Genomic DNA, 24,795 nt, shown 5'->3' on the forward strand with positions numbered 1-24,795 from the left:
GAGTTTAGCATGTCAGCATGCATTCTAACATTTGATAATAAGCATTACAAATGACCTCTGAAAAGGATAGGGATGTCATTATTCAGTAAAAAACTAAAGTATTAAACACAAATAATCTGATGATGGAACTAGAGGAAAAGTTAACACTTCTTGAAGGGGGACGTGAATGTATGTACCAACCTAAATGGTGCTCCATCCAGGAGTGGTTGAGACATTCTACTTAAAAAAACAATTACCAGATAATGGTGCTAGAGGATCAGTGCTTTACATTAGGATTCTGTGCATTTAAAGACATCTCTACCAAATTTTATAGCCATCCATCCAGTATTGTTACCTGGCACGGCAGCTTGAGCACCTGCTTTGTTTAGTTCTGTTGAATTGAACCCTGGAGCATTTATCACCTTGGTGCAGTTAGTTTGAGCAGGTGTGAACACAGTAATCACACACTGGTGCGGACGAAAACAACCAACCTCGGTCCGGTTCCAGATGAACTCTGGAGCGGTACGTTGGTGGGGGGAACATGATCCGACCTCGATCTGACCCAACTACCAGGTGTTCTCCACAAGTTTGACCTAGATGGCTCCTGTTTCCAGGTGCATTTGCATACTGGGATGTGGGACTGTAGCAGCTTGTGTAGTAGCATTAACATCTATCTGGAGAGAGGTTTGTCTCACAAACAATGTGCACTTGTCCACAACACAGGCCCTTTTTTCTTTTTTTACAGTGTTTATTTGCTTGCTTCAGCTCCAAAACACATCTGACCAATAAGTTAGGTGAAGGTTCAGATGTTTTGTAGTGGTGCATTTGGTTTGCTATGGTTCTTCCTTCAGCTTTACAAACTTATACCCCAAACTGTTGGGCTCCAGAAGCTGTTGGATATATGCTCCAAGTATGGGGCAAGGTTATTATAGTTAACGAAAACTAAAGAAATAACGAAAACTAGAATTGAAAAAACATTTTCGTTAACTGAAATAAAAATAAAAACCAGAGTTTTTTAAAAAACGACAACTAACTAAAACTGTATTTTGTGGTTACAAAACTAACTAAAACTAACTAAAATTATAGTGAAAATGTCCTTAGTTTTCGTTTTTGTCAACTTTTTTCATTCATAATTCAGTGTTTCTATTTGAACATGCAACACATGGTGAATATGTTTACTGAGACTGGGATGTTTACACTAGAACCAAGATTCAAAACACCCAGAACTGTAAGAGTTAATAACCTTATTGGGGCTGAGATGATAAACCAAAGGAAATAAAGGAAACATTTATTATGGCCTCTTTGAATCACGCACCCAACAAATACCCCATTATAAAAAAACTAAAACTAACACTAAAACTAATAAAAACTAAACTAAAACTAAGCATTTTCAAAAAATAAAAACTAAACTAAAACTAGAAAACTCACTCTAAAAACTAACTAAAACTAACTGAATTTGAAAACAAAAATTCACAACAAAATCAAAACTAAAACTAATGAAAAATCCAAAACTATTATAACCTTGGTGCTTACTGCACCCCTATGTATGCAGCCCCATTATGGGTCCGCTACAGAAAGGAGAGCCTGCGCAAACTTCAGGACCGTCTTCTCGGTCAGATATCAATCATATCTGTGGAAACATTGGTATGGGTGCCTTTTAAAACTCTCATGAATAAGAGTATGTCTGAATGTGTTTATGTATCTGTTGTCAGGGCATGAAATTGGCACCCGCCCACACGCCAAATGCGGGTAAATTTTGTCATTGGCGGGTGAAACTGTCAATCAACCTGCCACATTGGTGTGTAGCTGATAAGACAACACAACACTGAGCAAGTGTTGTGTGTTGTTGAGATCAGGTAGCCTATTGTTGTTGCTAAACAAGTCCTGCCGTTTTCTTGGATTTTCCCCCGCAAAATTGTTTTTAAATGTGGCGGCATATTGCTGGCGTGAAGAGGCAGAACAGAACAAAAAGAGGATGAGGAGGACGATTCAAAGAAAAAAAAAATGCCTGCCACACCAGGTCAGATACAGTTGTAAGGCATTATCTAGGTCTAGTCATTAATGAGATTAAGTTGGTTGATAATTCAACAGCACTTTAACATGTATTCTGTACAAGTTCAAGAACCATTCTTATGCATTTTCTGAGTCGTTCACCTTTATTTTAGGCACAAAAAAATTTTGGCTGGTAAAAAACCACTGTGGCAGGTGTATTTCAAAATCCACCTGCCACAGTGGCTGTTGGCAAAAAAAGTTAACTTCAGGCCCTGTCTGTTGTTTTTTTCTATGTTGTATGTCTTGCTATTGGGTCTAGAGCAGGGGTCTCAAACTCAAATTACCCGGGGGCCGCTTTAAAAAAAACAAAATTACTTAAAAAGGACGCAAAATTACCAAAAAAGACACAAAATTACTTAAAAAAGACATGAAATGACAGAAAGAAACTAGATGACTTAATAAGACACAAAATGACCAAAAAAAAGACACAAAATGACAGAAAAAACTAAATTACTTAAAAAAAGACACAAAATTACAAAAAAAATCCACAAAATTATTTAAAAAAAGACACAAAATGACAGAAAAAAGACACAAAATGACAGAAAAAAACTAAATTACTTAAAAAAAGACACAAAATTATCAATAAAAACACAAAATGACTGAAAAAACACCAAATTCCTTTTTAAAAGACACAAAATCACCAAAAAAATACACAAAATGATTTAAAAAAAGACACGAAATGACAGAAAAAAGACACAAAATGACAGAAAAAAACTAAATTACTTAAAAAAAGACACAAAATTATCAATAAAAACACAAAATGACTGAAAAAACACTAAATTACTTTTAAAAAGACACAAAATTACCAAAAAAATACACAAAATGATTTAAAAAAAGACACAGAATGACCAAAAAAAAGACACAAAATTACCAAAAAAAGTAATTAAAGGGACCTTTACATTACATTAAACTTTCATATCAAGGTGGGGGCCACAAAATATCATCACAAGGGCCACAATTGGCCCGCGGGCCGCCAGTTTGAGACCCCTGGTCTAGAGCCTGTAATAAAGTTTATATTATCGTGAACTGTAGGTGTGGAAGCGCTCTAAACAGCTACATGATCCATGTTATCCATAATTCATGTGTAAAGTCTGACTGTGTGACCTGCAGGAGTGCTGTGACTGCTGCTCTCTGGGGCTGCAGCTCCGCCGTGAGGGGCATCGCTGTGAAGCCCACCAGCACCTGGGCTTCCACTGCAGCAACCTCTTTTTAACCTGCTGTGAGGGGGAGAAGAGCATGGCTGGGAGTCAAGACAGCTGGCAGTCTGTCAGAGAGAAGCCTGCTCTCAGTCCCACTACACCACCAAAAAAAGGTATCATCAACAAATATTTGCACTCTCAAATTTGCACCCACAAACCCAGAATGTGAATTCATTGCACGCGCCATGCCGAGGCAGGAGGTGTTGTTGGGCGGGAGGATGTAACACACACCAGTGCACTGCCAGGGAAAAGTACTGATTTAAACCAAAGACAATCCATTTTTTGTTAGCAAGTGTTGTAATAAGATACCACAACCCTGCTGGAAAAATGTCGTGGCTCATTGGCCTCACAGAACAAAGTGTAGTAGCCCAGTTCACCCCTGTGCTGTAATTCGAAGAGATCTAGTGCCTGCCTGCCACTGCATTAAATCCTCTTTCAGTAAATCACTATGTTGGTGGTTGGTGTTCTTTTAATGCTTTGGTTTGGCTGCTACAAGGTGAAACACTTGAGTGATCCGCCTTGTGATCAGATGCTTTTCATTAGCATGCTTTTCTTTTCCCACCTCATGACAAACATGCCCATTCCATTTGGGATTAGACTATTGTATTAAAACGACATAAATAAACCCTCTAGTAATAGAAACTGAACATTATATATGTGAATATTTTTATTAGGTTTTATAATACATACAGCACAAGACACATTTCTTTGACACAAAGAAAATAAATAATGGTAAAACTTCACAAATGATGCAAATCAGCTATACAAAACCGACAGAGGTGAACAGAGAAGTAAAAACCAAAAACAGTAAAATAAATAAGTAATTAAATAAATTCACAGGGCCCTTGAAATCATTTAGTCTACGGGGAGCTTCTCAACATATAGTAGGAACGGCTGAACATTATATAAACATCTATGTGGTACTTTGATGAATTTTCTTCATCTTGAATGTGTATTTTTAAAAGCCAATCGAAGGAAGGGCGTTTCAAACCCGTTTAGGATATAAATAATGTGCCAATGTGACAGTGGTTGCTGCTGTGCATTTATCCCTGCAGAAATAACCATTACAAGAAAAATGAATGAAAAAAGAATTTCTCCTTATCGTTGTGGCCATTGTGCCTTTCCTTTAATTATTATTTTCAAAGGTGTTTTCCTTTAGGCAAAGTTATAAATGCTGTTCAGCTTTTTATGCAGTTTCTACAGTTTTATTGTCTGTGCAAACAACAGCAACTCTCTCAATGTGCTGCAGTGTCTGACAGCCCGTATCCTAAAGAGGCCTTCTCCATTGGCGAGGAGAGGGATGGAGGGAATGCAGCGGAGGGTCCCGTTGAGGTGGATGACATGGATGAGTGCCTGATACATCAGGGCAACATCTGCCACCACAGATGTATCAACACGCCAGGCTCTTTCCGCTGTGAGTGCTTCCCTGGATACGTGCTGCAAGAGGACGCTTTCCATTGTGCACAAGGTAAAGAGAAGACCACCAATCATATCACAGAGTAGGCCATAAGGTGAACCAGGAAAAAGTGGCTAGAAAGTGATTTTCGTTCCCACGTCTGGGCACTACTCTTTTTTTGCATTTTTTTTGCATAGACAATGCCATTGTGGACATTAGGTTAAAAGTTCTCCTCAAAATATCCTGCAGTTTTTTTTTAAGAGCCATTAATGTATAAAAATAGGAATTACAAAAAAAAGAAAATCTTATGCAGCTGTTTTTTCTTGTAAATTTATTTACATTCATTCTGGAAACAGAATCTCTCTCACAAATTGACATTAATACATATACCTAACATTTGAGACAAGTATTTTAGCATTAGTATACTTTCATTTGAATTTAAACCATGAAATGTACAAAATAAATGAAAAAAACGCTTCAAAATAAGTGAATAGCAACCTGTACAATTGAACATACACATGGTACATTTTGCTAAACAATGACGTTTTATACATTAAAAATTTCAGTAGATACTGTGTTATAAGAGGAAGTAAAAAATAAAATAAAATAAAGAACACTTTGGCGAAGAACACTTTTGACTTTAGAGTGCTAGCAGACATTTCCAGTGATGTTGGCACACTTTTTTTTTGCTCTTTGAAATATGATTTACAGTTGGCGTTCCTGTCAGGAAGACCCCATTTGTTGTAATTTGTCTACACATTCATAGTGTATTATTTTCCTGCTCTTTCTGAGTTCCTTCCTGTCTGCAAGGACTGATACTGCCTAATAATAGTTATTTTAATCACACGATAACATCCTTTTCCTGGACTGACAGCAATGCTTAACTAATCTCTGCTGCTGTCAAAAAGCTTTTCAGCGTTAGAGATTTTTTTTTTCTCTGCACAGATGTAAAACTTCGAAGTATTTTCAGGTAAAAATTGTCTGCAGCGTGCCAGACTTTAATCAACAGTGGCTTCCACCAACACAAGCCTGTCTCAACAGGATACTAATGCCAGAGCTCTCAGCAAATTACAGTGAGGGATGCGGCTCACTAATAAACCAAATGTTTGTCTGCAGGCGGTGTTTTTTCCTGTCTCACCTTCACTACTATTACAACTTTCATCTGCAGCTACGAGCCTCACATCGTTGGATGAAGATTGCACAAAGTTGAAGCCTATAACTAAGACAGCAGTAGATTGAGAGGTGCAATTCTTGATTACAGTGTAATTCATCGTCCCCTGTGATGCGACTATTCATGTTTCTGCAGAGCCGTTGGAAGAGGAGAACAGACTGAAGGAGGATGACAGAGCAGCAGCTGAGCCCACTTCACCGCTTCCGCCCCCCACACGGCCCCCCGTGCCACTCAACCCCTGTGAAGGTTAGAAACATACACTGTAAAAAAAAAAAACGTCGTTTTTACGGTAAAAAACTGGCAGCTGTGGTTGCCAGAACTTTACCGTAATAAATACGGTGCAACTTTTTTCTAATATTACGGTAAAAAGATATTGACATTGTTGATGTCACGTTTAAGGTTGCATTTATTCCATTTTTTACCGTATAAATAAAAGGTTTTTCCATCAAAAGATTTGACATTTAATTGACAAGAAAATACTTTATAAATGCAGCATAAATTAAAGATTTTACTGTTAAATATTACAGTATATTTCTGTTAGAGATATGGTGTTTAGTACATTTAACAGTGAGAAAAAGTATTTTTACAAAAAATAAATGCAAAAATTACAGTGATGCTTTTTGTTACAAACACGGTGCCAATGTATTTCACAGTAATAGAGTAATGTTTTTTATTTTTTTATTTAAAACCTGTAAAAATACTGTTCTGGCTGATATATACATTTACAGTATTTAATTGTTACTAAAACTGAATTAACCCATTTATCATTTTATGGTCTTTTACTGTCATGGTTTAATAGTTTTTCACCGTAAAATCTACAGACATTTTTTACAGTGTACAGCTTAATGAAGGGAGAGGGAGCTGCAGCCTGACAGCTCGCAGTGAGCCCTTTCATTCATCCTTATGTCTTAATGGGAGAATGGAACATGCATCTCAATGCAGTTGGATTTGTTTAGAGGAGAAGCCAGCACAGGCTGCTATAGATTGACATGTTATTATGTCAAACTCAGCCTTTTCCACGAAATGTAATTGTGCTGCAAATGTCAAACACAAGCGGTGAGATGCTATCAAAGGTTAGTTTGTTTTCCAGCACTCATTCTCACTCATTCTCCATATCATAATCGTGCAAGGTCACATTTTGTTTCTCTTGTTTGGTTTCCATGACACTAGGGTGGAGGTCTACCACACTGTGGGCCAAAAGTAGGAAATACAATATGACCAGGTCAGGGATCAACCTGGAAAAAGGAAATGAGCAAATGGCAATACAGTAAATAATGTTTGTCTCCCACCCAGAGCCACAAAGCCCGCATCTGTTTTAGACTAAGTTTTGTTGTGTGAAGTGGTAGTTCAGTTTGTTTCATTTGACCTCAACATGCGGTATTATTTTCAGGAAACGGCCCGTGTGAGCAACACTGCACCTCGGTGGGAGGAAGGCCACAATGCTCCTGTTTGCCAGGATTCTCCCTGATGGCTGATGGACGCTCCTGCGAGGGTAAGAAACTTTGGCTTCATCTGTGGCCGAATCTCAATTTCCACCCCGAGGCCTTAAACCCTGAACCCTTATGGACGTAACTGACATCACCTGGTACTCTTGAGAGGCTGTAAGAGCTTGAACTTGTATAAATGGGACAGCATGTTGCAGCAACATATGAACCTTGACACTGCAAAACATGTACAGAATCACTTTATTCACCAAATGTAATTTCACTTGTGTTGATATAGCCCGGAAAGTTAAATACAAGAAATACACTACCGGTCAAAAGTTTTAGAACACACCAACTTTTCCAGAATTTAATTGAAAATGATGCAGTTTAATGTCTCAGTGTACTCTGAAATTAATGCACATTTGCGACATTTAAAATTCTTTATTGAGCATGATAGTGTTTTGAAAGTTAAAAAAAGATTCAAAATCACATTTTATGTTGGACTAAAGGACTAAAGATAGACACAAAATGACCAAAAAAAGACACAAAATGACCAAAAAAAGACACCAAAAGACACAAAATGACTAAAAAAAGACACAAAATGACCAAAAAAAGACGCAAAATTACCAAAAAAAGACACCAAAAGACACAAAATGACTAAAAAAAGACACAAAATGACCAAAAAAAGACACCAAAAGACACCAAAAGACACAAAATGACTAAAAAAAGACACAAAATGACTTACAAAGACATGAAAAGACTTAAAAAATGGACAAAATAGCCCAAGACTCCATAGAGTTAAGTTGTTAACCCATTTCTTGTTCCCTGAAAAAATGCCTACTTGTATAATTCTGAAATGTACATTATATTTCACCTTTTTTTATTTACCTCTGGAAGTTCACCACTTACCTTTGTACCCTTTCAAGCTGTTGATTTGCTTGATTTTCAATAAAAAACTTGGAAAATTGGGGTGTTCTAAAACTTTTGACCGGTAGTGTATATACTGTACAGTTCAAAATTATAAAACTGATAAACTTCATATGCTGTTTGGCATTGTTTGCAAGTTAGAAATAATAAATATGCTGCATATTGCTACATTTGCACATTATTGCACATTTTGCATTTTATGTATAATTGTTGGTCTTGGACTTTTTGTTTTTCCTTTTTAAACTTACTTTAAAAGCCAAATAAGGGGCTTGGTCCTTGATTTGAACACTTTCCAGGTAGAGGTAGAAAAGAAATATTTGATAGAAAAATAAGATGTGTAACACAATTTATGCTTCTACCTTCTAGAAGCCGTTCAGTGTAATGGCAAATATATAGTCGCTCTCTCACAGTACAACTATTGTCTGCAAGGGCCCATTCTACACGTCCGGAGGATGGATTTTTGGATTGAGCCTTAAAACTTGGTTATAATGCTAAAAACATTTTCTTACATCACACCAAGATAACATTGCAACGTGCAATCAGAGAAGTAAAAAATAGCTTACAATTTGAGACCTCATTTCAGTTCTCTATTTCAGCCAGAGGAGTTTGGTTCCAGTTGAAGAGAGTTTCTTGGCAAGACTGTCTGCCACTGATTTGTCTTTTTCTCTAATCAGCGCCTCTAGATGTGCAGAGGAGATACAGCTCTAATCCCCTTCACTCTCAGCAACACACTGTGATGCAGACAAAAATATATTTAAATAAATGGGAGACGTTCTTTTCATCTTGTGCCTGAACCGACTCTCTACCAAAGGGATCATCCCAACTATCCATGCATTATCACCATATATATCTTCCCAACTGCATCCCATATGTACCCTTTATTTCCACTCAGAATGGTGGTGGACTGTGTGCTTTATCATGAGGCTGATCAGCTCCTGCTCTATGTGTCTAAGCTGTCTCCCCGGGGATATATCTTTAAGTTAAGCCATAACCACCGGCCTGTCTCCTGCTTGACAAACTGTGGCAGTGACACAGAGAGTGGCTCAGTATGGTGACAAATTCCTCATTGTGTAGATGTTATACCCAGTGGCCTTGCCCCTAATCTCTCTCCCAGAGGAGGGTCCGACCTGTCTCTTTAATCTGCCTCTAGCTGCTGACTGCCACACGAACCTGGTCTCACAGAAATCCGTGGAATAGCCACGGAATCGCTCAAATTTCCGTGAAACTGACACAGATTTTGCTACAATGCAAGTTAATGTTGTCAAATTGTAAGCTATTTTTTACTTCTCTGATTGCACGCAATGTTATCTTGGTGTGATGTAAGAAAATGTTTTTAGCATTATAACCAAGTTTTAAGGCTCAATCCAAAAATCCATCCTCCGGACGTGTAGAATGGCCCCTTGCAGACAATAGTTGCACATACTGTGATGTGATCAACATGGACTAGATATTTGCCATTACACTGAACGGCTTCTATAAGGTAGAAGCATAAATTGGGTTACACATCTTATTTTTCTATCAAATATTTCTTTTCTACCTCTACCTGGAAAGTGTTCAAATCAAGGACCAAGCCCTTTATTTGGCTTCAAAGTAAGTTTAAAAAGGAAAAACAAAAAGTCCAGGACCAACAATTATACATAAAATGCAAAATGTGCAATAATGTGCAAATGTAGCAATATGGAACCTGGTCTCACAGAAATCCGTGGAATAGCCACGGAATCGCTGAAATTTCCGTGAAACTGACACGGATTTGGCTACAATGCAAGTTAATGACAGTCATATCCCGTGGCTATTCCATGGATATTTGTTCCTATTGGTTTGTTCCAAGTCACGTGACTTTCAAGGTCCCGGCGGTCAGAACAAAAAAACATGGCGGACAGTTCTCTCATTTTTAGTGAAAAATCAATATTTTGACTTAGTTTCTGCATAAAAATGGATTTTGATCACATTTCTAGCGAGAAATATATGTTTTATTTTCTAAATATTCACTCAGTGAATGTACATAATCACTTTGTATGTTGGAATAGCCACGGGATATGACTGGCATTAACTTGCATTGTAGCCAAATCTGTGTCCGTGTCAATTTTGTGTCTTCTGGTCATTCTGTGTCTTTTTTGATCATTTTTTGGGATTGTTTAGTCATTTTGTGTCTTTTTTGGTAATTTTGTGTCTTTTTTATTGTATTTTTGTGTCTTTTCTGGTCATTCTGTGTCTTTTTTTGGTAATTTTGTATCTTTTTTGGGGGGAAACTTAAGGAAATATGCTGCACGTTGAATTATGAGAACACTTTTTTGGAACTTCCAATTGGTTTGTGTCCATTTTTAGTGAAAAAAATTAATATTTTGACTTAGTTTCTGCATAAAAATGGATTTTGATCACATTTCTAGCAAGAAATATATGTTTTATTTTGTAAATATTCACTCAGTGAATGTACATAATCACTTTGTGGTGAAGATCTCGCCAGAAAAATATGACTGGCATTAACTTGCATTGTAGCGAAATCCGTGTCAGTTTCACGGAAATTTGAGCGATTCCGTGGCTATTCCACGGATTTTGAGTTAAGCGAAATCCGTGGCTATTTCACGGATTCCTGTGAGACCATGTTGGCCACACAGACCACAACTCATTTGTTGGTATTTTCAGCCCCCCCTTTTTTTAAAAACCTATTCATCCACACTGTAAAAAAAATCTGTTTAATTTACGGTAAAATACCGGCAGCTGTGGTTGCCAGAACTTCACCGTAAAAATTACAGTGAGTGGATTTTCTATTCTAAATTTAAATGTAAATATCAGCAAAAACTGTAATTTAGACTGAATATTCCTGTTATTTTTAGGGTAATTGTGTCATTCATTCACACATCATGGTATTTCTCCATACATTTTGCATGAAAATGTTATATTTTTACAGTGTGTTTCTTCCACTTTATGGCAGAAAAAAGTAAAAGTTTTGTGCTATTATTTGATTTGATTTTGATTAATTAAAAGTGTCTAATATGGTGATATACAATTTTTTATTTTACGCCCTATTTCTGATGTATTTGACAGTGTTTTACTGTTATTTCTACAAAGATTTTTAACAGTGCAGCATCTTCTACTGTGCACTTTTCTTTCTTCACACTGCCACATTTGTCTTTTATTCCTTTTTTTTTTTTTTAGACATAAATGAGTGTTTGTCCATGAGTGCCTGCCAGCTGAGTGAGCGCTGCGTGAACACTGCTGGGAGTTTTGTCTGTCAGAGACTGATCACCTGTCCCCCAGGATACCAGATCAACGGAGACATTTGTGAAGGTACACCACGCCTTATCAGCATCAAAGTATCTCACTTCCACCAGCAGTGAATGTGTTGTAAATACCAGCAGGAGAGCATTTGTTTTACTGCATGTTAACAATGTAAGGAAAGCACATTGTTCATGTGAACAATCACTTAGAGCACGGGTCTCAAACTCAAATTACCTGGGGGCCACTGGAGGCAATATCAAAATGACCAAAATAATACACAAAATTACTAAAAAAAGACACAAAATTACTAAAAAAAGACACAAAATAACAAAAAAAGACACAAAATGTCAGAAAAAAACACAAAATGTCAGAAAAAAACACAAACTGACTTAAATAAGACACAAAAATGACAAAAAAGACACAAAATGACCAACAAAATACACAGAATTACCAAAAAAGACACAAAATATTTAAAAAAGACACAAAATTATTAAAAAAGACAAAAAAATATTTAAAAAAGGCACAAAGTTATTAAAAAAGACACAACATGGTTTTAAAAGAGACACAAAATTATTTGAAAAAGACACAAAATGATTTAAAAAAGACACAAAATTATGAAAAAAAGACACAAAATTATGAAAAAAAGACACACAATTATTAAAAAAAGACACAAAATTACCAAAAAAGTAATTAAAGGGACCTTCCACACAAAACACGGTAAAGTGCCATTCATATAAAACTCACATTAAACTTTCATATCAAGGTGGGGGCCACAAAATATCGTCACGAGGGCCGCAATTGGCCCGCGGGCCGCGAGTTTGAGACCCATGACTTAGAGAAAGTATTGAAAATTAGATTTTTTTTCCAGTGATCATGTAATTTCACATGTGAGCACACAGACACGATGGGATAATAGGAAAATGTTACTCCAAAAAAAAAGCTATTTCCATAGTATTTGCTTGCTCTCAGTGTGAAGATCTGCCTGGCTTGTCTTTGAGGGTGGCGCCCAACTTTGGGATGCAATAGTAAACCTCCCAATACGTCTCATTATTTCCATGCACCATAAATTGAGCCTGTGCAGAGGTCTCATTCATAAAGCAGCAGCATCAGCAGCAGCGTTCAGGAAGAGGGACCCCTAAGATGAGTTTTATATGTGCTGTAAATGCTGTTTACCACTGCAGATGGGTTTCTGAGCACTCAGCCAGGAGACTTCTTGCTCCTTGTGAACTTAAAGAATGTTCAATCAGGCAAAAATGAGCATTTAACAAGAAAGCATGTTGAAGGATTAGCCTCCAAACAGCTGCTTCTTCAGGCTGTTGTCAGAGGGTTACTTTTAAAATGTATTCCACTACAGATTACTGAATAATACAGGCCTTAACCCAGGGGTCTCAAACTCAAATTACCTGGGGGCCGCTGGAGGCAGTTTCAAAATGACCAAAAAAAGACACAAAATTACTAAAAAAGACACAAAATTACTTACAAAAGACACAAAATGACAAAAAAGACACATAATTAGCAAAAAAGACACACAATTATTTTTAAAAAAGACACAAAATGACCAAAAGAGACACAAAATAACAGAAAAATAACTAAATTACTTAAAAAAGACACACACAGGACACAAAATTATTTTAAAATGACACAAAATGAGACAAAAAAAGACACAAAATGACCAAAAGACACAAAATTACTAAAAAAAAATGTTTTTAAAAAGACACAAAATTACCAAAAAAGCCCACAAAATGACAAAAAAAGACACAAAATGACTGAAAAAGACACAAAATGACAGAAAAAAAACTAAGTTACTTAAAAAAGACACAAAATTACACACACAAAAAAGACACAAAATGACCAAAAAAAGACACAAAATGACTGAAAAAAGACACAATTACCAAAAAAAGACACAGAATTACCAAAAGAGACACAAATTATTTGAAAAAGACACAAAATAATTTTTTTTTAAAAACACAAAATTACCAAAAAAGACACAGAATGACCAAAAAAATACACAAAATCAATTAAAAAAGACACAAAATTACCAAAAAAAGTAATTAAAGGGAACTTCCACACACAACACGGTAAAGTGCCATTCATATAAAACTCACATTAAACTTTCATATCAAGGTGGGGGCCACAAAATATCGTCACGAGGGCCACAATTGGCCCGCGGGCCGCGAGTTTGAGACACATGCCTTAACCCATTGAAGCCTGGAAAGCGGATACGTCGTTTTGTAGTATTTGTATAAGCTCTCAAATACTTTTTGAATTTCATTTCTATCTGCTACAGAGGCTGAAAAATCTATTATTTAGTAGAAGAGTTGACACTTTTTTTCCCAGAATTTTTCCACAATTTCCAGAAAATTAAAGGCTTATTTTAAAATCGCCCAGCGATTTTTCAGGCCTCAATGGGTTAAAATGTTCCATTAGATCATGGGTCTCAAACTTGCGGCCCGCGGGCCAATTGCGGCCCTCGTGATGATATTTTGTGGCCCCCACCTTGATATGAAAGTTTAATGTGAGTTTTATATGAATGCCACTTTACCGTGTTGTGTGTGGAAGGTCCCTTTATTGCACAAACTGGAGCTTTGTTTCACTTGTTTCTATGACGACCTTAACAAAAAGGCAGCTGCTACCGGAGCGTTTATTATCTGCTGTGTTGTTGTTACCGGAAGAAGTGGAAATGTTATGTTATATAATTTTGTGTCTTTTTTTGGTAATTTTGTGTCTTTTTTAGTAATTTTGTGTCTTTTCTTTAGTAATGTTGTGTCTTTTTTAAGTAATTGTTTTTTTTCTGTCATTTTGTGTCTTTTTTTAGTAATTTTGTGTCTTTTTTAAGTAATTATGTTTTTTTCTGTCATTTTGTGTCTTTTTTTTAGTAATTTTGTGTCGTTTTTTGCCATTTTGTGTCTTTTTAAAGTAATTTAGTGTTTTCAGTCATTTTGTGTCATTTTTTTGGTCATTTTGTGTCTTTTTTTTTTTTAGTAATTTTGTATCTTTTTTCTGTCATTTTGTGTCTTTTTTAAGTAATTTTGTGTCATTTTTTTTGTAATTTTGTGTCTTTTTTTGGTCATTTTGCGGCCCCCAGGTAATTTGAGTTTGAGACCCCTGCATTAGATACTCAAACTAAGTAGTATATTCCAAATAGTTTGGATTACTTTTGGAAAATTACAAATTTGTCATGCTGAGCTCATTCATCTGCCATTTGTGTTTTGCATTATACATGAACAGATTGTTTCTCTTCATAAAAAAAAAATCTGTTTATGAGAAATGCATGCCACTTATACATTTTAAAGATGGTAAGTGTATTCAGGATAACACAGGTTTACACTAATGGCATACACTTTTTTTTTATTACTTTATTGCAGGTTATGAAATTACAAATGTTAACAGCTTCATCACATATTCAATTCATCCTGCCACATTTATGCATTTTTTTACAAGAGGCAATGCCAAAAGAATAAATAAATAAGTAAATAAGATATTCATTTTTAATTGTTTGCTTATTCAATGAATTCTTTCATTAAGGAAAAGAAAGAGAAGAAGAAGAAAAAACAAAAACAAAAACACAGCAAAAAAAAAAAAGAAAAAATTCTAGTATCTAATAATTCTAGTTTTCCACTCCATTTATTTCCATTACCATTTACTCCAGTTTCTTTTAAATTCTTCTTCTCTGTTTCTTAATTTGTAGGTGATTCTTTCCATTTCCTTAATGTGATCTACTGTTATTTTCCATTTCTTGATGGATGGTGAATTAACGTCCAACCAATTTCGTGTGATCTGTTTTAATACAGCTATACGTATCACTGTATACAGATATTTATCTCCTTTCTTCTCAATTTCGGATGGAATAATACCTAAAATAATATTAAGTGGTTTTAATGACTTCTTTAACTAAAATGTACTGATGATTTTCTCCTGAACTGCCCTCCAGAATGTTTCTAAAACTGGACAGAAATTAAAAATATGACTAATGGCATACACTTACTCATATTTTCCTTTAAATATGTAATCCCATTACTTGGATTCTGTTACTCCCCAACCCTTGCTGTTGTTGTGCAGAGTGGGGGAAAGAATCGTGATCATCCAGCGCTACCTATTCCCTATTCATGTCTTTCATGGAGACAGTAATGAAACACTCCTTTAGCCTCCTGAAGCAAAGTCCCCACGCAGGGAGAAACTGAATTGTGTTGTCTCTGTTCTCTAAACAGAATGACTCAGTTAGGGCCATGAATTAATCGTGCAATCTTGCATCAGTATTCACTGTAGCCTCTCCAACTCAGCGTGTTCAATCTTTAACACCAGATTGACACATTTTGTGCCAAAAATCACACCATTCCTTGTTTGTTTCATAGCTTAATCGAACCAGAATGTGACACCCAGATGTCCTACACATGTCAGTTTGCAGTTTACAGTTATAGCAGCGTGGCTTATATTTAAAGGAACACTCCACCGTTTTTTTATATTAAAACATGTTATTCGGTCAAGTAAGACGAGTTGATACAGACCTCTTGCGTCTCAATGCGTGCACTCAATCGCCCTGGCGCGCGGCGCCACTTGGCTAGCACTTAGCTTAGCCCAGTTCATTCATTAGGATCCAAACAGATGGACAGTTAGAAGAGACCAAACTCCTCCACGTTTTCCCTATTTAAATACAGCTACACGAGTAGTTAAACGACCAAGTATGGCGACACAAAATAAAACGTGGCGCTTTTCTAAGCGGATAAAAAGGAGAACTATAATGTATGGCGGAATAGCACTTGGGAGCACTTCGACTCGGCGCAGTAATATCATCACTCCTGAAAAATCTTCTCCCCTCAGGAGTGATGATATTACTGCGCCGAGTAAGTGTATTTAAATAGGGAAAACGTGGAGGAGTTTGGTCGCTTCTAACTGTCCATCTGTTTGGATCCTAATGAATGAACTGGGCTAAGCTAAGTGCTAGCCAAGTGGCGCCGCGCGCCAGGGCGATTGAGTGCACGCATTGAGACGCAAGAGGTCTGTATCAACTCGTCTTACTTGACCGAATAACATGTTTTAATATGAAAAAACGGTGGAGTGTTCCTTTAAGATTTTGGGAAGTAATCATCAAATTTAGGCTTTTATCACCCTCAAATATGAATTGCTAGCTAATACAATATGAATTTCTATAGTGCCGATTTGTCAGAAGGTACTCATTATTAGGTGGCACCTAAAACAACTCATGGTCATTTTATCCATTAGGGGATTGGGGCCAAAACATATTAATCATACAATTCTAAAAAAAAACGTGTTATGTTCAACACAATCAGTGGACACTGTACTAAGGCTGAGAATGTCCTGTCATTGTGGTTGAGGTTGTTTAGATATTTCACTCAGAATCACCTCTCAACCTCATGGTGGTGCTAGAGGAAAAGTCACCAAAGTTATAAGAACTCATTGATTAAGTTAATATGAATAAGATATATATATATTTTTTTTAATTTTATCTTTATTGAGGCCAACAGGTTACATACAACATAGGATATTTTCCCTTCTTAAAAAACAAAACATAATTTCTCTTATATGTACAGGTTCCTGATAGGAAAAGCCAAAAAAAAAAGGAAAAGAAAACTAAATCATAGAAAAGATATCCATCAGGATTTTCATTCATTTGAAAAACATCAGTTTTCTTCCCAGGCCCAATTTTTTAAACATTTTTATGTATACAGTTCGAACATAAGGGGGAGTTTCACTTTAATTCTCTGAAAGAAAATAAATAAAGAAAAAGGGACATGCATACACATAGATAATTACAACAAGACAAAAACAAAAAATACTCAAACAAAATCTGATCTTAGGCCTATATGATCAACATACCCAGTCCATTTAGACCATATTCTAGAAAATTTGTCAGTCTGGATTTTGAGGGAGTAGGATAACTTTTCCGAATAAGATATTTTTTAAGTGTTGGAAAAAGTATTCAGAGCCCTTCTTCTGTAAAAGTACTTATACCAAACGGCAAAATTAGATCACCAGGTAAAGTTCAAAACTTACTTAACCTGGATTTTATGTTAATGTAAATATCAGCAAAAACTGTAATTTATACAGAATAATCCCATTACTTTTAGGATAATTGTGTCATCATGGTATTTCTCCATTAACTTTACATGAAAATTTTATATTTTTTACAGCAAAACTGTGTGTTTTCTACAGTTTATGGCGGTAGAATTTAAAGTTTTATACTATTGTTTGATTTACAGTAATTAAAAGTATCTACTACGGTGATGTACAATGTTTAATTTTACGACCTATTTCTGATGCAATTTGACAGTTTTTTACTGTAATTTAAACATTTTTTACAGTGTACAGTGACTGAAAACAGCAAAAAAAGAAAAGAAAAAAGATTCACATTTTCACAGGAGGTCATGGCCAATCTCTCACACATTTATCCTGCTTCCTGGCTTTTCTCTCTGCGCCTCCTTCTGTGTGGGGCTCACTCAGCTCCTGCCGACCCTGCCAGCCATGTGACAGGAGCGAGATGCTCAATCACTATCTGCTGTTTAGAGACCTACCCTTTATCAGCAGGGTTGCTTGCCAAAAGCTGTTTCAGGCCTCTATACAGCAATTACAGTGGTAAAAATCCAGCAAGCCTGCTTGAAAATACAAGAAGCTCATGCATTATGCACACATACACACATATGCACCACATTTTGTGTTCCTTTGAGATCGTGATTTCCCTCCAGCTTTGTTCATACTACGGGAACAGATGTGGAAGGATGATTGACAGGAGGTAAATCCCTCAGTAGACAGGTGTTAGAGGGCTCTTGGGGGATATACTGCAGTGTTCATTCACTCTCTGCACAGGAGAACGACTGCATGTGACTTTATGATGGTTTGACTCATAATTTTAATTATAATTCACTATGAATGCGCTCATAATGCACTATAGATGTAGTCTTCATAGAAAGTGTTACCGTTATTTCTAATAGATTTGGCTAAAATGCCTTTAATCTACTATATGCAGAATCTATTTCAATTTAAAATTTTGTCTAGTATGGTTCAGATTAAATTGTCTCCAAAACTATTGGATGGATTGCTATGAAATTGCAGGGATTTGTGAGTTCCAGACAATGACTTTACATGCACATTCATATTACACTATTGTTAAAAAATATGACCATATGTAAACAGCATATTCTATTCTGATTCTTTGAATAAGGTCTTTAAGGCATTAGGTATTTCCTGGTTAATACGTGGAATTTGCTGATAATATTCAGGTTTACAGCAGTGCAAATCGAAATGCGTCTCAACTGGGGTTTTCAATTTCGATGCTGATACTGTACTTTTTTTTAGATGTATTCATCGAGCTGAAATAATAAACTGTCATTCAGGTTATTTTGGTTGTAACCCAACTGATTAGTATAGATAAGATTCCTGAGAGTAATACAATTATTTTACTCTTCATCAACTTATTGACAAAGACAGCTTTATGATAGATGAACCACAGTAAAAATGACTACCTGTATAATCTGCCATTGAGCCACAGTGCCATCCAGTGGTGAAATGTGGCATTACATGTATCTTGGAGCATGTACTGCAGCTGTAGTAACACATGGAGTGAATCATTAAGTTTGAATTATGCTTTATTTGCAACCAATCATTCTCCATTAGTGTATTCATTCATTTTCTCCCACAGATATCGACGAGTGTGTGCATCAGAGTCATAACTGTGGGCTCGGCTTCGAGTGTGTGAACACACAGGGCTCGTTCAGGTGCAACCCCAAACCTCGATGTGCTGCTGGCTTTAACCAAGACACACAAGGCAACTGTATAGGTAAGAGGAATAACATTCTTATTGGGATGATTATATACACTACTGGTCAAAAGTTTTAGAACACACCAACTTTTCCAGAATTTAATTGAAAATGATGCAGTTTAATGTCTCAGTGTACTCTGAAATTCAAAATCACATTTTATGTTGGACTAAAGGACTAAAAAAAGACACAAAATGACCCAAAAAAGACACAAAATCACAAAAAAAGACACCAAGAGACACAAAATGACTAAAAAAAGACACAAAATGACCAAAAAAAGACACAAAATGACCAAAAAAAGACACAAAATGACACAAAATGACTAAAAAAAGACACAAAATGACACAAAATGACTAAAAAAAGACACAAAATGACCAAAAAAAGACACAAAATGACTAAAAAAAGACAAAAAAAGACACAAAATGACTAAAAAAAGACACAAAATGACCAAAAAAAGACACAAAATGACTAAAAAAAGACACAAAATGACCAAAAAAAGACACAAAATGACTAAAAAAAGACACAAAATGACCAAAAAAAGACACAAAAAGACACAAAATGACTAAAAAAAGACACAAAATGACCAACAAAAGACACAAAATGACTAAAAAAAGAAACAAAATTACCAAAAAAAACGACACAAAATGACTTACAAAGACATGAAAAGAATTCAAAAATGGACAAAATAGCCCAAGACTCCATAGAGTTAAGTTGTTAACCCATTTCTTGTTCCCTGAAAAAGGCCTACTTGTATAATTCTGAAATGTACATTATGTTTCAGTTTTGGTTAAGCTTACCTTTTTTTATTTACCTCTGGCAGTTCACCACTTACCTTTGTACCCTTTCAAGCTGTTCATTTGACTTGAACTGCTTGAATTTCAATAAAAAACTGGAAAAATTGGGGTGTTAAAACTTTTGCCCGGTAGTGTAGGTTATACATATTTTCTGGTTTTAGGTTTATTTTATTTGCACAGTTAGAATTACATAAAATGACAAATATAACATTTAGTGTAAAGTGCAGGGAGAGGCAGAAAACCCAGATGGCCTTATTTATTTAAAAGCCTCCACCTAAAATGTCATAATTATTAGAAAGTAATAAACTGATAATAGAAAAAAACACATGTATAACATCAACAAGTTATAATGACAATAACAAAAACAACAAACAAAAATGAACATGTTATAAAAGTGTATTTGTGTGTGAATTAGAATTTTAAAACAGCAGTTAAATGAGATTTTAGGCAGTGGTGGAATGTAACTAAGTACATTTACTCAAGTACTGTACTTAAGTACAATTTTGAGATAATTGTACTTTACTTGAGTATTTCCATTTTATGTAACTTTATACTTCTACTTCACTACATTTTGAGGCAAATATTGTACTTTTTACTCCACTATATTTAGCTGCCAGCTTTAGTTACTTTTCAGTTCAAGATTTAACATAAAAACATAATTAATATGAAATGTTTGCTAACATCATAAGAGTATATTAAGTAGTAAAAATGAGCCCTACCTTGGGAAAATTAAAGCGGTCCGTACATAAATGCATCAAAAATAATAATCCAACAATATATTTTTAGAATATATAAAACAATCCAAGTGGGTCCATTATGCATAAAAAGTACTTTTACTTTTGATACTTTTAAGTACATTTTGATGCTGATACTTCTGTACTTTTACTTCAGTAAGTCTTTTACTTGTAGTGGAGTAATTTCACAGTGTTGTCTCAGTACTTTTACTTAAGTAAGGGATCTGAATACTTTTTCCACCACTGCTTTTAGGCATCTTTTGAAACATTTTTGCACTAATCGGAGAAATAAAAAGTGTTTCTTTTGAGGGAAACAAATTACCGACTGTATAAGGGTTCAATCTTGTCTGACAAATGAACTTTGTAGCGTCTTCAGCCTTGTTTTACATAACACTCAGTATTGTTTTGGCTTTTAGAGATTCCTAATCTTGTTCCAAAAGCAGAAAATTTCCCCACAGGTGAATCATAGTCCACGGTTGTACGCCATGCAGGTGAATCAGCGCAGCTTCAGTGACCGAGGGGTTAAATGCCACACAGACAGGAGATCAGACAGGTTGCTGTTAGGGGCTGCAGAGGGGTGGATAAAAGCCAATCCCCTGTCCTCCTCCAGTACAAACTGATGCTGTGGAATTAGCCCCCAGGGGCAGGAACTGGGGCATGTCGAGGCAGCCGACGCCCCTGTGAAAGGAGTGTAGGAGAAATGCTCAGAGAAATGAGAAAATCGAGAAAATGTCAGACACACACACAACAAAATGATCGGAGGGAATGCGACTGTGTGATGTGTGTTAGCTTTGATATCACAGTGTGGCTAAAAGAGCTGCCCTCTGGTCTCTGCTGCCTCACCTTTGTGCCTTTGGGTTTTCTGTCTTTCTTCATCTCTCTCTCTTTCTGTAACAGACATTGATGAGTGTGGCACTTCGGCCCAGCCGTGCAGCCTGGGATTTAACTGCATCAACACAGTGGGATCCTACATTTGCCAGAGGAAGTTGATATGTAGCCGGGGCTATCATTCCAGTCCTGATGGATCCAGGTGTATTGGTATGATTTGTAGTTGTTTCACATGAAAAAGTGTACTCTGGTGGTTTGATATACAGACTTGAGGACATTAATGTGATTAAATCACTAGAATTGGTGTTTTTTTTTTTGTTTTTTTTTCATATATATCTTTATTGGGTTGTCAGGACATAATACATATTCAATCAGAAAAGGTACAATTCACCCATTTTTCCCCCTTTTAGAACAACCCCCCGCCCCCCGAACCAGAGAGTTACATTCACATAAAATAAGCAAAAAACAATAAATAGTAATGATAATGAGAAAATACAACTCTCTCCCCTTCAAAGAAAAACAGGAGGGGTGAACAGTAGCCGAATAAATAATAAAAAACGAAAAATAAAAATAAAAATATACATACATACATATACATACACATAAAACCAAACCAATAATAATAATATTAAATAAATAAATAAATAAAATAAAAAGAGACATTTAGAGGAGATATACAGAATGCTTGGAAAAAACTAAAGAATTAGTGTTTTTGCTGTTTTTTTTCCAATGCAGCAAATGATAAATAATATTACAGTTATTTTGTGAATGCTCTTGTGGAAAAGTTTGGAGTAAATTTATGTCAAAAGCCTCAGAGCACACATAACCTGGAGCTAAAACATCTCACTTCTATGTCGAAATGAAAGGAGAGATGTAAAACATGAAGGACAAGTGGTTCTCCAGGAGACACTTGGGAAATGCTGCATTAGACACTTTATTCAAGAATTAGATTGACTGCCATCTTTGAGAAAACAGGCGAAACACGTTTGTACTTTTGGTGCCTTTTTTTAAAAATCATGGTTTCAGACGTTTAGGTGTTTAAGCAATTCCCCAAAATTGTATTTCAGACACTAACGAGATGGCCAAAGAACTAACAACAACAACAAATAACAGTCTGAATGTGATGTCATTGATTGTTTTCCATCACTTTACCATCCATGTGTGTCTTGTAGATGTGGACGAGTGTCAGAGCAGTCTGCATCGATGTGGAGAGGGCCAGCTGTGCCACAATCTGCCTGGTTCCTATCGTTGTGAATGCCAGACAGGCTATCAGTATGATTCATTCAGGAGGATGTGTGTAGGTATGCTGGACGTCATAAACATCATCATGCGGGAGAAGAACACATGCTGCACATATACAAGTTTTAACCCATTGAATCCTGGAAAGCGTTTACGTCATTTTGTAGTATTTGTATACGCTCTCAAATACTTTTTGAATTTCATTTCTATCTGCTACAGAGGCTGAAAAATCTATTATTTAGTAGAAGAGTTGACACTTTTTTCCCCAGAATTTTTCCAGAATAAGCAAAAATTAGAGGCTTATTTTAAAATCGCCCAGCGATTTTTCAGGCCTCAATGGGTTAAGAGAAAGAAAAGAGGAGCTTTGTACATTTTCCCTTTTACTCTCCTGGTCCTCAGTGTCCTCCTCAGTCTATTTTCTCCTTCCCTTCCTTTCACCCTTATCATTTTCACAGTGCTGTACAGCCACCCCTCTTCTTCTCCTGCTTGCTCTGCTGCTCCTGTTTATTATTCTGTGGTGGGAGAGCTGCTGCAGCAGTAGCCACTGGGCCGATCACGTCTCCTGCTGCAGAGGATTGTGCTGCTGCTGCTGCTGCTGCTGCTGCTGCTGCCTCTGTTTGTGATTCACTGTGTTGTGACTCTCATAATAATGGACTCTCCTCAAGTGTTTAGACTATCAGCAGGCAGCTGCTCCCCTCGCATCACACTCTCGTTGACATGCACACAAACACACACAGACATGCACACGTATACGTACGTGGCCGTGCAGGACGGCCGAGCAACCGGCTCATGCTTGGTTGCACGCGTGCACTTGCACACATGGGTGCAACTACACAAATGCAATACACACTTACGGAGGTATGATGACATTGCTTCTTCCTCTCAGATGTAAATGAGTGCTGGCGCTACCCAGGCCGCCTGTGTGCCCAGACCTGTGAGAACACCCCAGGCTCCTACGAATGCTCGTGTACCTCTGGCTTCCGCTTATCCGGCGATGGCAAGAACTGTGAAGGTGTGTGTGTGTGTGTGTGTGTGTGTGTGTGTGTGTGTTCTTCCTACATAGTGAGGACCAGAACACATTTTTAACCAACAGAGTGGGGACCAAGGTTATAATAGTTTTGGATTTTTCATTAGTTTTAGTTTTAATTTCGTTGTGAATTTTTGTTTTCAAATTCAGTTAGTTTTAGTTATTTTTTAGACTGAGTTTGCTAGTTTTAGTTTAGTTTTTATTTTTTGAAAATGCTTAGTTTTAGTTTAGTTTTTATTAGTTTTAGTGTTAGTTTTAGTTTTTTTGTAATGCGTATGTGCCTTTATTTCCTTTGGTTTATCATCTCAGCCCCAATAAGGTTATTAACTCTTACAGTTCTGGGTGTTTTGTATTTTGGTTCTAGTGTAAACATCCCAGTCTCAGTAAACATATTCACCATGTGTTGCATGTTCAAATAGAAACACTGAATTATGAATGAAAAAAGTTGACAAAGACAAAAACTAAGGACATTTTCACTATAATTATAGTTAGTTTTAGTTAGTTTTGTAACCACACAATACAGTTTCAGTTAGTTATCGCTTTTAAAAAACTCTTGTTTTTATTTTTATTTCAGTTAACAAAAATGTATTTGCAATTTTAGTTTTCGTTATTTTGTTAGTTTTCGTTAACTATAATAGCCTTGGTGGGGACATTTTGGCCGGTCCTCTCAAAAATGAGAGTTTAAAAAAATTAACTCAAACTGTATTGTGTGGTTACAAAAATAACTAAAACTAACTAAAATTATAGTGAAAATGTCCTTCGTTTTTTCGTCATTGTCAACTTTTTTCATTCATAATGAAGATGGATCAGACAAAGGAAATGAAGGCAAAATTTACTGTGACCTCTTTTTTTTTTTTTTTTTTAATGTATTTTTTTTGGGCTTTTTCATGCCTTTAATGGACAGGATAGTTGAAGAGAGACAGGAAACAGGGGGCAGAGAGAGGGGAATGACATGCAGTAAAGGGCCGTCCGATGCGGGACTCGACCACCCCTACTGTGACCTCTTTTAATCTCCCACCCAACAAATACCCCAT

The 24,795-nt window shown here is 36.2% G+C and overlaps 1 protein-coding gene across 1 annotated transcript in view; it reads left to right on the top strand.

Moving 5' to 3' along the window:
• The window catches only part of LOC131972116 (fibulin-2-like), a 49,217-nt gene that overhangs the window by 18,941 nt on the left and 5,481 nt on the right, over positions 1-24,795 (top strand). The window contains exons 5-13 of the mRNA XM_059333882.1: positions 3,142-3,343; positions 4,480-4,698; positions 5,933-6,043; positions 7,188-7,289; positions 11,305-11,436; positions 19,022-19,159; positions 21,565-21,705; positions 22,668-22,796; positions 23,621-23,746. Of these exons, the coding sequence (XP_059189865.1) occupies positions 3,142-3,343; positions 4,480-4,698; positions 5,933-6,043; positions 7,188-7,289; positions 11,305-11,436; positions 19,022-19,159; positions 21,565-21,705; positions 22,668-22,796; positions 23,621-23,746 (1,300 nt within the window). The remainder of the gene's footprint in view (positions 1-3,141; positions 3,344-4,479; positions 4,699-5,932; positions 6,044-7,187; positions 7,290-11,304; positions 11,437-19,021; positions 19,160-21,564; positions 21,706-22,667; positions 22,797-23,620; positions 23,747-24,795) is intronic.

The sequence above is a fragment of the Centropristis striata genome, chromosome 5 (genome assembly GCF_030273125.1).
Source record: "Centropristis striata isolate RG_2023a ecotype Rhode Island chromosome 5, C.striata_1.0, whole genome shotgun sequence".
Lineage (NCBI taxonomy): Eukaryota > Metazoa > Chordata > Actinopteri > Perciformes > Serranidae > Centropristis > Centropristis striata.